The 14,096-nt window shown below is 47.4% G+C and overlaps 1 protein-coding gene across 1 annotated transcript in view; it reads left to right on the forward strand.

The window, feature by feature from the left end:
• Positions 1–14,096, forward strand: part of Bach2 (BTB domain and CNC homolog 2) — a 344,829-nt gene that overhangs the window by 319,637 nt on the left and 11,096 nt on the right. The window contains 2 exon segments of the mRNA XM_037202481.1: positions 2,835–4,155; positions 4,158–4,387. Of these exon segments, the coding sequence (XP_037058376.1) occupies positions 2,835–4,155; positions 4,158–4,387 (1,551 nt within the window).

Here is a 14,096-nt window from a genome sequence, read left to right on the forward strand (position 1 = left end):
GCATTGGATTATAGATTTGCTTGGAAAATAGGAATGTTTTAACAATATTAATTCTCCTAGACCACTTATGCACAGTATCCTTCTGTTTGTCTATATGTCTCCAAATTCTTTCATCAATGTTTTATAGTTTTCATCATCAAGATATTTGTGGAGGCCTACAAAGGTTTCCTAGTGAGATCTGAGCTTGCTTACACAGCAGGACTGCATTAGAGAATTGCTTGACCACGTGTGTGGGTACTAGGTGATTGGAAAGAATCTGCATTTGGCTGTGCTAAGGGGAGGTCTTTTGCTCCACCCCTTGGCATTCCTATAAATAGCCCTTTGGAAGAGACAGAAGGGGCCGGTGGATAATGATCCAGGCCCTCCCGAGGCTATCCTGTGTTTCTGTTTCTTTCCCCTCTATCCTTCTATCTAAATAACTTATCCCTCACTCCTCAAATCCCTGTCACAAAATGTAGGAGCCAGTCTCCCAGCTGGGTTCTCACACATCTTTTATCTCATTATAGGAGATAAATAGATTTATTCCTAAGTGGTTTTGTAGCTATGTAAATGGGATTTCTGATGAAGACAATTCACTGCTAGAATATAGAAATGCTGCTGGCTTTTGTATGTTGATTTTTGTGTCTAATAACTTTACTTTTAGTTCATGATTTTAAATGGTAGAATCTTCAGGGTTACCTACTTTTAGAAATCATGTCATCTGAAAATAGTAACAATTTAACTTCTCCCTTTCTTGCCCTTTATTTAATTCCTCCATACATATAGGATTTCCTCTATACATGTCTTGTTTCAAATCAGCATTTTACTGACAGCTGAATTCCTTTGAACTTATTTTCTGGCAAACTATTTTTATTTGTTTTTTTTTTTTTTTTTTTTTTTTTGGTTTTTCGAGACAGGGTTTCTCTGTGTAGCTTTGCGCCTTTCCTGGAACTCGCTTTGGAGACTAGGCTGGCCTCGAACTCACAGAGATCTGCCTGTCTCTGCCTCCCGAGTGCTGGGATTAAAGGCGTGCGCCACCACCGCCCAGCGGATTTTTATTAAGTACTTCAACAATATCAACATTTAAAATCCTATCCAGTGTGTGCCTGAGTATTCTTCCTAACCTGAAAGCCTGTGATGATACGAGACTGGGTCCTGGAGAATCCAGGACATTTCCTCTCTCTGGCTGCAAGGGTTGAGAGGACAAAATGTGTTGAGTCTTGTGCATTGGAGGCAGGTCGGCTAATGAGCTTGGGCTCTGCATGCTGCAGGAAGTCTTAGGACTGCAGAAGTCAGCCAGTCGGCTTACCACTCCATCTCCCTCCGTGTTCCCTGCCCCTCGGAAACTGGTGATCACTGCCACTGTAGCTTCAGCAAGCACCCCTGACTGCTGCTCTTGTTTGTTGTGTTCACACGCTCTGTGGATCTGCCTTCCTTTCCTCTGGATCAGCAGCCGTGTTAATAAGGATCTACAGGATATTGAATATTATATACAGGGTAAGCAAGCCTACCCTGAATCCCTGGGTTTAGATGTTTCTATCTTTAAAAAAAAAAAAATCAGTTAACCACAGCAACATACTTCTAATTGTCTGTGTCATTGTGTGTGTGCATATACATACATCTGTGGAGGCTGTGCATAAGTACCACATTTTCCATCTGTAAAATACACTAGAAGCAAATGCACTAAGCTTAGCCATAGAAGGTTCTAGACAGCTACATAGTAAAGCTGCTGCCAGTCATTAGGGAAGGGATAGCCCATGTCCTTTGCTTTGGTTGGAGGCTACAACCATTGAAATGACAGCCAGATTGTGTAGATCTATATACCCTAACTCTTTTCAATCAGGACTTAATTTCTTCTTGATAATTGTCATCCTCTTTGGTGTTATTGTAAGATCAGGTATGACTCGATGATTGAAAATCCCAAGTAAGAGAGCTGGAGAGACGGCTCAGAGGTTAAGAGCAATGACCGCTCTTCCAGAGGTCCTGAGTTCAATTCCCAGCAACCATTAGGTCACTCACAACCATCTATAATGAGATATGAGATTTGGTTTCCTCTTATGGCGTGGCAGATAGAACACTGTATACATAATAAATAAATGAATCTTTTAAAAAAGAAAGGAAGGAAGGAATATCCCAAGTAGGGCTGGGCATCGTGGTGCACATCATTAATTCCAGCACTTGGGAGGTAGAGGCAGGCAGATCTCTGAATTTGAGGATAGTGTGGTCTACATGGTGAGTTCCAGGACAGCCAGACATACATAGTGAGACCTTGTCTCGAGGAGAAAAAAAAAAGGAGGAAGAGGAAGAAGAAGATTCCAGTAGAAGCTGTGAAGAGTGGGCAAAACAGAGTCTTTCAATGTTTCTTTTAACATTGTAAGGGAACACTGTTTTTAAAACTCCTCAGCCATCCTGCCATTTTGTGGTTGATTATCGTTTGCTAATGATAATACTTTCTTTGGCTGCAAGAAGGGTCACAGCAGCAGCCCCTCTTGTGTAGAGTGGCTCTGGACAGGACTGACTGGGACAGAAATGAATAGGCTTCCCATTGTTGTGTGCATTCTTGCCAGGGCATTTCATTAGTGTACACAATGACCCCTTTGTCATCATCTTGCTTCACCACCTGCCCCTGGTGATTCTCAGTTCTGCTGGTGCCGTGGAGTGCGGAGGTGGCAGGCACCGGACGGGCACTCATTATTGGACGCAGAAGCATTGCTGACCCAGGACGAGATTAACTGCTCCTTTGCAGTTTTTATTCTAGGGCATTAGCCCCGTCTGGTTATCTTGCTTTGGTTGAGAAATTCAGGACAATAGCATTGCTGATGGTAATGTTGGCAACTTCCCTGTTGATTTTGCAGGTCACGGCCAGGGGCTTCGGGCCACTGCTGCAGTTTGCCTACACTGCCAAGCTGTTACTCAGCAGAGAGAATATCCGGGAGGTCATCCGCTGCGCCGAGTTCCTGCGCATGCACAATCTGGAGGACTCCTGCTTCAGCTTCCTGCAGACGCAGCTCCTGAAGAGCGAGGATGGCCTGTTTGTGTGCCGGAAGGACAGTGCGTGCCAGCGCCCCCAAGAGGACCATGGGAACTCTGCAGGAGAAGAGGAGGAAGAAGAGACGATGGACTCAGAGACAGCAAAGATGGCTTGCCCCACAGACCCCGTCAACTTTGAGGCCACTGCCCTCCCAGTAGCAGAGAAAGAAGAAGCCTTGCTACCTGAGTCTGAGGTACCCACAGACACCAAGGAAAACTCAGTACCTAGATACAAGAAGTACCAGCTTGCATGTACCAAGAATGTCTATAGTGCGCCCTCACACAGTACCTCAGGGTTTGCAAGCACATTCAGTGAAGACAGCCCCGGCAATAGCCTCAAACCGGGGCTCTCCAGGGGACAGATTAAAAGTGAGCCACCCAATGAAGAGGCCGAGGAGGAGACCGTCACACTCTGCCTGTCCGGAGATGAAACTGACATCAAAGACAGACCAGGGGATGTTGAGATGGACCGAAAACAGCCCAGCCCTACCCCTACCCCTAGTACCCCTACTGGAGCCACCTGCCTGGACAGATCCAGGAGTGTGTCCTCGCCTTCCTGTCTACGGTCTCTATTCAGTATAGCAAAAGGTGTGGAGTCGTCTGGCCTGCCCAGTACATCTCAACAGCACTTTGTCAGGAGTTCAGCATGCCCTTTTAACAAGGGGATCTCTCAGGGTGACCTTAAAACTGACTACACCCCTTTCACAGGGAATTACGGACAGCCCCACATGGGCCAGAAGGATGTGTCCACCAACTTCACAATGGGGTCGCCACTCAGGGGGCCTGGGCCGGAGGCTCTCTGTAAACAGGAGGGAGAGCTGGACCGGAGGAGTGTCATCTTCTCCTCAAGCACGTGTGACCAAGTGAGCACTTCAGTGCATTCATATTCTGGGGTGAGCAATTTGGACAAAGACCTCTCCGAGCCGGTGCCAAAAAGTCTCTGGGTAGGAGCTGGCCAATCCCTCCCCAGCTCACAGGCCTACTCCCACAGTGGACTGATGGCTGACCACTTGCCAGGCAGGATACGGCCCAACACCAGCTGCCCGGTGCCAATCAAAGTCTGTCCTCGCTCACCTCCGCTGGAGACCAGAACCAGGACCTCCAGCTCCTGCTCCTCCTATTCCTACGCAGAGGATGGGAGCGGAGGCTCCCCTGCAGCCTCCCTCTCTGTGAGTTCTCCTCCTCACCCTGCTCCCAGGGAGCCAGATTCCTTGCCACAGAACATCAGGAGCCAGGCCTGATGGGAGATGGAATGTACAACCAAGTCCGACCCCAAATTAAATGTGAGCAGTCTTATGGAACCAATTCCAGTGACGAGTCTGGATCATTCTCGGAAGCAGACAGTGAGTCGTGTCCTGTGCAGGACAGGGGCCAGGAGGTAGGGAATCCACATAAGTTCAAGCCTATGTATGACCTACTATCTCAGTCCTTTACCTGAATTTTCCCAAACATATTCTCAAATTGTTCTTTATGTTATCTTAGTTAGGATTACTAATGCTGTGACGAAATACCATGACCAAAACTCAGGTTGGGGAGGAAAGGGTTTATTTGGCTTACACTTGCATATTGCTGTTCATGATCAAAGGAATCAGGACAGGAACTCAAGCAGGGCAGGAACCTGGAGGCAGGAGCTGATGGAGAGGCCACGGAGGAGGGCTGCTTCCTGGCTCGCGCGGCCTGCTTTCTTCTAGAACCCAGGACCACCAGCCCAGGGATGACCCCGCCCACCATGGGCTGGGCCCTCCCCCAACAATAACTAATGAAGAAAATGCCATACAGCCAGATCTTATGAAGGCATGTTCCCAATTAAGATCCCCTCCTGCCAGATGACTCCAGTGTGTGTGTCAAGTTGACACAAGACCAGCCAGCACCTGCGTCAAGTTTAAAGGTGACAGTGGTCTGGTACCAGTAAGTGGACCGTCTCTGGCTTCCTCCCTTGGAGGCAGAGTGCTGCAAGGTGATGCAAAATCAGCCACTTGAGTCTTTGAAATCCCTCTATACCTAGCCTGGGTTCCAGTGCCGTGTGAGTAGAGGCGAGCCGAATGCAGTACGTGTAAGTGTGCTCAGGTACATTCAGTCTCCTCCCTGTCCCCTCCGCTGCCGTCACTGCCCTGTCGCTGCCTGCTTTGGAAGAATGCACCCATGCTTGCTCTGCACCCCTTCAACCTGAAGGAAAACATAGACGCTCTTTCAAATCGATGCATTGGAACTAAATAGATCCTCACAGAGAGGGGCTTCTCCTGCACCTTTACAAGTATTTCTTGTCCACAAGAAGATACAGGGTGACCCTGTCTCTATCACAGTGCACATGATAGAATGATTCCCATCCATCCTTGACATGGGTTCCCTGCCGAAGTGCCCTAGTCAGCACACACAAAACTGCGTTTCCTAAGCTCCCACATTGAGAAGAAGTCATTCATTTAGTGGATAGTGTTTTTGTCCAGCCTGAAAGCATTGTGCTGTGTAGATAGAAAGGATATGAAGGCTTCATCTGTGGGTCACTGTTTCTGGGAGCAGGAGTGGGGACAGCACTGGCTACATCATAAGCAAGAATCACGTGACTACAAGAAGGAAGACTAGGAGTCTCGAGTTCCCTAGTCATTTCAGTGTTTCCTAGACAAACCTAAGCGTGTCTAGCTCATGACCTGGTATCTTGGGCACTGACAAAGATTGCCAGCCACTGTGTCTCACCCCATCTCAGGAGCAGAAGTGAGCAAAGCTGGTGACAGGTCTTGCCCCTGTGTCTGAAAAGCTCAGAGAAAAAGAAATGTGGGGTGGGGGTGGGGCTCCGCGGCACGGGGTGCTTGCCTGCCTTGGCCTGGCCCTGGATTCAGTCCCTTAAAAAAATGGAAGGAGGGAGGAAGAACAGGGAGGGAGGGAGCTGCCCATGAGGCCAGCGTGCTCAGTACTTCTCTGCTCTTCAGCCTCTCTTCCTCAGCAAAGATTAACTCTGCCAGACGGCAGAAATGCCGTGAGAGGTGAGGTGAGGTAGCCGCGGAGCCGTGTGTGGTTTATTCAGCATCCACAAGGCTGGCGGACACAAAGCACATGAGCTTTAACTTTCAGGCATGTTTTGAAAATGGACTCCAGAGCTGCCTACGAGCTGCAGACACACCCTGGGTTCACTTCCTCTTCTTCGCTAGCCCGCCTGGTCCCTGCTTTCCTGTTAGTGTCTGGCGGAGAAAGACTGAAAACCACCGAACAGGGTTTAGTTTAAGAGATGGAAATTGTGAAGGAAATCTGAACGGGCGGCACTCCTGGTGGTGTCTTATCCCTTCGGTTTGGGATGGGGTCACCACCGATGCCCACGACATGCAGCCCTGCTCCTAACCTTCAGAGGAGTGAGGCTTCCTAAAAGCCAGGGTAGTTGTGCTTCACAACTTTTGGGGGGTTGCTCTTTGTCCCTGGAACTGTTCTTAAGGGCACCTCCTGCAGAAGGCTGGTCCTTGAGTCAGCTCCGTCCCACACTGGATCTTACCAAGGACTGGTAGAGTAAGAACACATGCCGCTTTGTCGTCTCTTGAAAAGTTAGGAACTGTCAGTTTCAGATACTCAATGTCTGCTGGGTGGTGGTGGCTCCTACCTTTAATCCCGGCATTCGGAAGGCAAAGGCTGGTGGATCTCTATGAGTTCAAGGCCAGCCTGAACCACAAAATGAGTTCCAAGGCAGCCAAGGCTACACACAGAAACCCTGTCGCAGAGAAGGAAAAAAAAAAAGATCAGATACCCAATGCCATCCATAAGAGCACATTTTTCCCTCTGGGCTATGTCAGTCTCCACCTTAGGACTGGAAACCATGACACTTTGGAGGGGACAGATAGTCATTCAACCCATGAAACAGCCACAGACAGGACTGGTCTCCCCTTAAAATACCCTTGGATTAAATTTTTATTTTTACTTTTCAAAACAAACCTGTTAAACATTCATAAGCAGTAAAAGGCACATTTGTCCAAACTCCCTGCCTTTCATGAGTCACTCCAGCCCTTTTGGTAGCTTGTGTTGGGCAGGAGGATGCTAGCAGAGCTGAGGGTTTTTTTCCCCAGTGAAGGAAGTTATTTTCCCAGAACCACCCAGGCCCTCAGCATGACGGCCCCTCTGGGAGTTCAGTGACTTGCTTCAGGGGTTACAGGGCCTAGGTAGAAGTTCTGCCCCAAAAGTATACTGAATTCCCATGAGTTTTAACTTGTTTTCTTGAACTGATCCATAAAAAAAAAACACAGCATCTATCTTGGATTCTGCCCAGACTGCTCTTAGGTAGGGCTAGGTGTTTTCTTCCAAGTAGACCACAAGATACAACCGAGTCTGGAATAAAACCCGGGGCTCCTCTCCCTGCCAGCCACCAGTGTAGCCCCACAGATTCTCTCCATCTTCTGAGCCAAAATGTGGGACCAAAAGAAAAACATCAGTGTATCTTACTTTCTGTAAAATCTATCACCGCGTTAAATAACTCTCCTAGTTCATAAAACACAGACTTGTCCCATCCTTTTTTTACTCTTCCCTAGCTTTGAAAAAGCTTCAAGTATTGTGTTGGAGAGTTGGTTCAGCAGTTACTGGCTGCTGTTTCAAAGGGCCTAGGTTCAATTCCCAGTGCCCACACACATGGCGGCTCACAGCCTTCTGTAACTCTGGCCTCTGCGGGATCTGCACATACTTGGTGCACAGACCAGACATGCATACAGGCAAAACACCTACACACATAAAACAAATAACAAATTTTTAAATAAAATATCATTTCCATACCATAAAATTCACCCTATTAGAATGAAAATTTCAGTGTTTTAATATCTCCACAGTGTTCTGCAGCCATCTCCTCTTTGTGACTCGAGCATGTTTTCTTCACCCCAGGAGCAGGTTCTCCTCACGGCTTTTTCCCTCCACCCCAGACAACCACTAATCTGCCTCTGCTCTGTATAAATGGTATTTGGCTTTTTTCACTTAGGATAGCATTTTCAAAGTTGATCTCTTCTGTAGATACATCCACCTGGTGTGTTTGGATGTATCGGAGCCCCACCCTTCTGATTGCTGATCTATCTTGTTACGCCATCACACATTTTTTTGACCCATCATTGTTTGAGGGAGTTTTGGTTGGTTCCATTTCCTGGATATTTTGAAGGATGGTGCTGTGAGCATTCACATGCAAGGTCTCTGTAGACGGGCTTCGTGCACTCATTACATGTCTCTGAATGGTTGACTCCTGTGGTGACTCTACTGAGGCCTTTGGAGGAACTACCCAGCCATTTCCCAAGGCAACTACACCATTTTTGCATCCCCCATCCGGCTAGGAGGACTCCAGTTTCTCCCCTGGCTGCCAACCCCGTGCTCTTCTCTGTGTGTCCATCTCATGGATGTGACATGGCATCCCCTTATGTTCACAAGTTGGTTTTTAGATTTTGAAAACTGTTCAGAAGTCACAGTCCTCTTCCAAGTGGTGCATGCGCTAGTCAGTTCCCAAAGCATTTCCAGCTGATTGTGAGTTTAGTGAAGAACACTGGGTAGGTGGTTGATTTCCATATCCAAAGGCACTGGTGAGTTGGACTCGCATTATCGACATGCTTCATTTGGAGAGGAATAAAAGCATATGAGAGTGGCCAGATACAGTGGTACAGGCCTTGTAATTCCAGCATTGAGGAGGTGGAGGCAGAGGGTCACAAGTTCAAGGCCAGCCTGAACTACAAGGCTGTGAGTTAAACAAAACAAAATGGAAAAGTGGGGGGGGGGGGAACCAGTGAAATAGTACAGAAAAGCCATGTCTAATTCTTCTCACCAAAGTGCTGACTTGAATATTCTGTTGTTTTTACTTTTTTTCTTTCTTTGATACTTTTAAAACCATTATTCTATTATTCTTTGACAATGTCATACACTTGTATAATATACTTCAGTTTCTTTCTCTTTCTTTTTCTTTCCTTTTTTATGTCTTTTTGTTTATTTGTTTGTTTGTTTGAGACAGAGTCTCTCTACATAGCTCTGGCTGTCTTAGAACTCAATCTATAGACCAGACTGGCCTCTAACTCACTGAGACCTGCCTCTGCCTCCAGAGTGCTGGGACTAAAGATGTTTAGTGCCATACCCAGTATATTTTGGTCATTTTCAACCCCAATTATTCTCTCTCATCCCCTCTCCCTCCCACTGAAGCCCTTCTTCTTCCCAGTTGACTTGCTAACTTTCTGTGTAAGATTTTTACCATCATTCCTATGGTTTGGTGAATCAAGCCCATTTTGGCAAGTGTCTAATTGGTGTGCTTAATGAAAAGAAAAAGACTTTGAATGGCAACATAGAAGTCAGCTGTGTTCATAATTAAAACAGTGTTTTCATGTTGTCTAGAACATTCTCAGTGTTTGGGGTTCCTAATGTTATGTGCCTGGAAGAGGAAACCATGACAAGGAAGGGTGGCTCTTCCCTCACCCACAAGGCAGCTCCTTTCTCTGTCTGTTATCTGATTTTACTCTTCATAGCAATTCCAGCCGCTAAGCGAGGCAAGTATTATCTCTGACTCACAGACCCTCAAGTTCAGGGCAGAGAGAATGAGTTACCTGGGACCACATAGCTAATTAATTGTAGGCTTATGGGTGAATCCCTGGTGTCCTGGGAATACCAAGTAGAAGGTAAGTGGTACAGGAACATCTCTTGGTCTTGGAGAGCCCGTATATTGTCATGGCCTCTGAGGTGCCCACTCAGTCTGGCGCTGTGTTCCTATGGCTTCAACTCATGTGTGGTAAGAACCACATGGGAGTAGGAAAGATTTCACAGCCCTTTCTTCTCCTGGGACTTGTAGGGAAAATAGATGGTTGTTTTTGGCTTTTTCTCCAAAACCTACTTCTCCACCCTCCTTCTCCAGTAACCTTCACCCAGCAAACCAGAAGCAGCAGGCGAGTAAAATGCGTGTTCATAGGCTTGGTGAAGCGAAATGGCCAGAGTGTCACTTCCACAGTTCGGTGAAAACTGCAAAGCAGATGTTGTAGAGAAATCCATCAAGGCATTGTTTCAGAGTGGGAACTTTTCTTTTGTCTCATGTTTGAATTCTCTATAGGAAATTATGTTCTTCATTATATGTTTAATGGGAAGAATGGCTTCAGGTACTGGGTGTGGGCCGTTGTGAGCAAGCAGTTTTCGGTTTGATGACAAGGAGACACTGCATCCTGGGTCTGCCTGCAGCCTGTCCAGCCTCCCTGGTCCAGGCTTTCTAGCTGGTCATGCCGATGTGCTGAGAAGGCAGACTTAGGTTGCATGCACCATTCAGAAGGTCCTCTGCCTTTTGCCATCTCTACATCAGAGGTCCCTGGTTACACTGCAGGAATCTATTTCACAGACTGCTGGAGAGCTGGGCTTCCCCCAGAGTCTAACCTCCCTTGGGCAGTATTGGTCCCATACTGAAAAATGACCCTAATCCTGCATTTCCTGTGGGTTCCAGAGGTGTGAGAAGAGTCAGCACTTTGGCAAGACTGGGTACAACCAGCAGGAGTGTGTTGCGCAAACCACAGCGTGGCCTGTAGTGCCCTCTTGGGCCCTTGGCCTGCTGACTCAGTGGCTCTTCCTCTGTCCCTGAGCCTTAATTGAGAACCAAAGTAGTTCACTACTCAAGAGAATCGTCACTTACAAAACCCACAGGCACATCTACTGTGCTGCCTCCGGGGCCAGAGAGGCCACTGAATATCACTGCAGGCCATACAGACAGGTGGCAGTGAGAGCTGGCAGAATGGTTCGTGTCGTATTGTCTATTCTGTGCTGTCTCTGGGACACCTCTCATGGGAAGTGCAGTCTGGAAGGATATGCCATGCAGGAGCAGTGAATGAAAAGGCAGCAAGCCCTACGAGCTTTTCATGTAGGCTGTGTTACTCTTCTGGGAGAAAGAGAAGAGGCTTCAGCCTTCTCCAAGCTTTTCAAGTTTGCAAGGCCCTGTCCCGTTACCTGACTTCAGCCCTGAATGGGGAACGTTTGCGCACACAAAAGCCTGTGAGGAGGGCATTCCTAACCAAAGGCCTGGGGCTGCTCTTCATCTCCAGGAAGGTCCATTGGCTTAGAAACACAGAAGGGCTGTGATAAGGCCTCTGTACCCCTTGGGGGACACACCAGGTGCTCCCCACCTGCTAGTCAATGTAAGCCCTTCCTTTCTGTATGGCTAGCAAATCTACGAACAAAAACTCCCCACAAGAGTGAGGGTCCCCTCTCCCCTGATAGGGAAGAAAGTCCATGGTTGACTGTTTTCTTCTCCCCTGACCCTATTTAAAAAGCAGCTGGATTGCAAAAGCCCTGATGAAGTTGTGGGGCCTGCCTCTGCCTTGAGGACTTTGACACGGCCGCTGTTGATTTTCCCGTTCCTCTGCCAACCCTCCAGCCTATCTGCCAGTGTGTGTTTGCTGTCTAGATCATTTTAAATACAGTAGCGTTTGGGGTGGAAGCCCTTTTGACTGTCCTTGTGATCTGCACTGTCGGCATGTTTTCTTTCTGAAAATAAGTAAATGCTGTCTGGAACTGAACTAGAATGGCTCTCCTGTCAGCAGAAGTCGAAATCTCATGAGCCCCAAGAGTGCACAGCCTTCGAGATGCCCAAACACTGTCTCCAATAGATGGCCTCCGGGCTGCTGAGGGACCGTCTAGGATCTGAGTATCTGTTTGTTATCCAAAGGTTATAAAAGGGAAATAAACAGTCTTCCATATCGGTGTCAGCCTTGTAGAAACGTAGCCCACAAGCAAAAGAAGCCGTTTCCAGCAGCGTGTCCCTAGCAGCTGAAAGAAGCCGTCTTTCCTAGCAGCGTGTCTTTCCTAGCAGCGTGTCTTTCCTAGCAGCGTGTCTTTCCTAGCAGCGTGTCTTTCCTAGCAGCGTGTCTTTAGCACTCAGAGCAGGGCCGAGCCCACAGTGGTGTGATAGGTTCACTGTAGTTTCCTGTTCTAGGGCCAAAGTTCTATAGATGTCATGAGACCCGCATTCACCATGTGGGGTTCAAGGGGCACCCTTTGGGAGCCTTCCACCAATGCCACATGGAGGAAGCTCAGAGCTAGGAAGTAACCCGACAAAGCACGTTCACCCAACCACAGGAGAGGAAAATGACTCTTTAATGGCCTTGCCTTTGTGCATGGCGACCAGCTGGGCGCAAATGCCAGGAGTGAGCGTTACATCTGTCGGATGCAAGCAACAAATACACAACCTGAGCTCGGGGTAGAGGAGCCGCATCCTCAGCCTCGTGAAGAACAGACTCGACACTCTGCCCCTTGAGTGCTGACAAGAGGTTGCTTTCTTTGCTAAAGTATTTTGCTCAGTTAAACCCAGGCCTACATGCTTGTTCTGGCGACTGTTTTTCCTGAGAGCTCTATGAGGTTAATGGCCACACCCTGCACATGCCTAGCAAGCCTTTTGTGAGGGCTCGTCTGAACTGTGATTTACTGGAACAGTAAAATGTGCTTTAGATTTAAAAATTTTATCAGTATACTTTTTCATTAACAATTTATATAAATTACATGTTAGAAATATTTTATATATTGGGATAAATACATGTTCTTTAAATTAAATAATTCACCTGTTTTATTTCATTTTTACTTCATTTAATGTGGCTGCTGTCAATTTTTTTTCTTTTTTCTTTTTTTTTTTTTTTTTTTTTTTTGCAGTGGTGGGCGAGGGTTTGGGTTTTCTTGAAACAAAAGCTGTCTAACCTCGAACTCACATAGATCCGCCTACCTCTGCCTCCCCAATGCTGGGGTTAAAGGCGTGACCCACCACAGCTGACGTACTTGCAAATTTAGCCTACCCGATTGATGTCAGTATTGAAGGTTAGCCTAACACATGACATTTAGGCTTATAGTGCCACCTGCTGGCCGGGCGAAAGCAAAAAATGAATGCGTGAAAAAGGAACCTGAGCTGGATGTTGTAGCCTAGGGCTGGCCTCTAACTCCATGGGTGACTGAGGATGGCCTTGAGCTCCTGATCCTCCGGCCTCCACCTCCTCTCTAGTGCTGGGATTACTGAAACCGCAGCTTTCCAGGAGCTGCAGAAACATAAATGACTGAAGAAGTCCCCAGACCGCCAGCACCGCCTTAACAAGGGCAGTGATAAACTGTTGCAGACCTGAGTCCCAAACCTGGTGGGGACTGATGCGGCCTAGAGATAGGGAGCCCGAGTTTGTGTCTCACCTCTGCATTTATTCATTGCTTTGAATGAATTCAGTGCTTAGCCCAGACTGGTCTCAAACTCAGTTTGTAGCTCAGGATGGCCTTGAATTTCTCATTTTCGTGCCTCCACTTCTGGGTTTATAGACATGTGTCAGGCCTCTGTGGTTACTGTTCTTAAGAAATAATACATACCACAATTTAACAACGCAGAGAAGACATCCCCAGGGACATGTCATTCTCTCTTTATTGTTTTGGGACTTCTTATTTTTATTTTATGTGTGTGTGTATGTCTGCCTGCATACCACATGAGTGCCTGGTGCCCGAAGAAATCAGAGGAGGGCAGGGCATTGATCCCCTGGAACTGGAGATACAAATGGTTGTGAGCTGCCAGGTGGGTGCTGGGAATCAAACCTGGGTCCTCTGGAAAAACAGCCAGTGCTCTTAACATCTCTCCAGCCCCTGTCATTCTCTCTCTCTACAAAGTATTTACCTTAACTTGTCAAGAACTTGAAAGTAGGAATCTTGCTGGTAAATTAAGCATTTCCACATAATAAACCACCCCAAATCTTACTGGCTTACAGCAGCAGTGGTCACTTAACATCTCTCACGGTTTGAGTGTTGGAAACTCAGCCGGCCCATCTGGGCATTTCCTGCAGAAGGTCTGTGTGGAGCTTGAAGTCAAATGTTGGTTACAGTCATCTGAGTTTCTCAGTAGCTTCAAGGATCCACTTCTGGGCTAGCAAGATGGCTCATCATGGAATGGTGTCTGCCTCTAAGCATGCAACCTGGGTCTGATTCCCCAGGACCCATAGAGTGAGAGAAGAAAACTGAGTTATAAATAAATAAATAAAACGTACTAAACAATGAGTGTGTTTCCAAGGTGGTCCATTCAGGTAACTGGCAGGATAACGCCTGTGAGCTGGAGGCACCAGGTTCACCCCCACAGAGCAGCCAGTGTTCAGGACTAAGCACAAGTCTCGGTGCCC

The sequence above is a fragment of the Peromyscus leucopus genome, chromosome 2 (assembly GCF_004664715.2).
Source record: "Peromyscus leucopus breed LL Stock chromosome 2, UCI_PerLeu_2.1, whole genome shotgun sequence".
NCBI classification, from domain to species: domain Eukaryota; kingdom Metazoa; phylum Chordata; class Mammalia; order Rodentia; family Cricetidae; genus Peromyscus; species Peromyscus leucopus.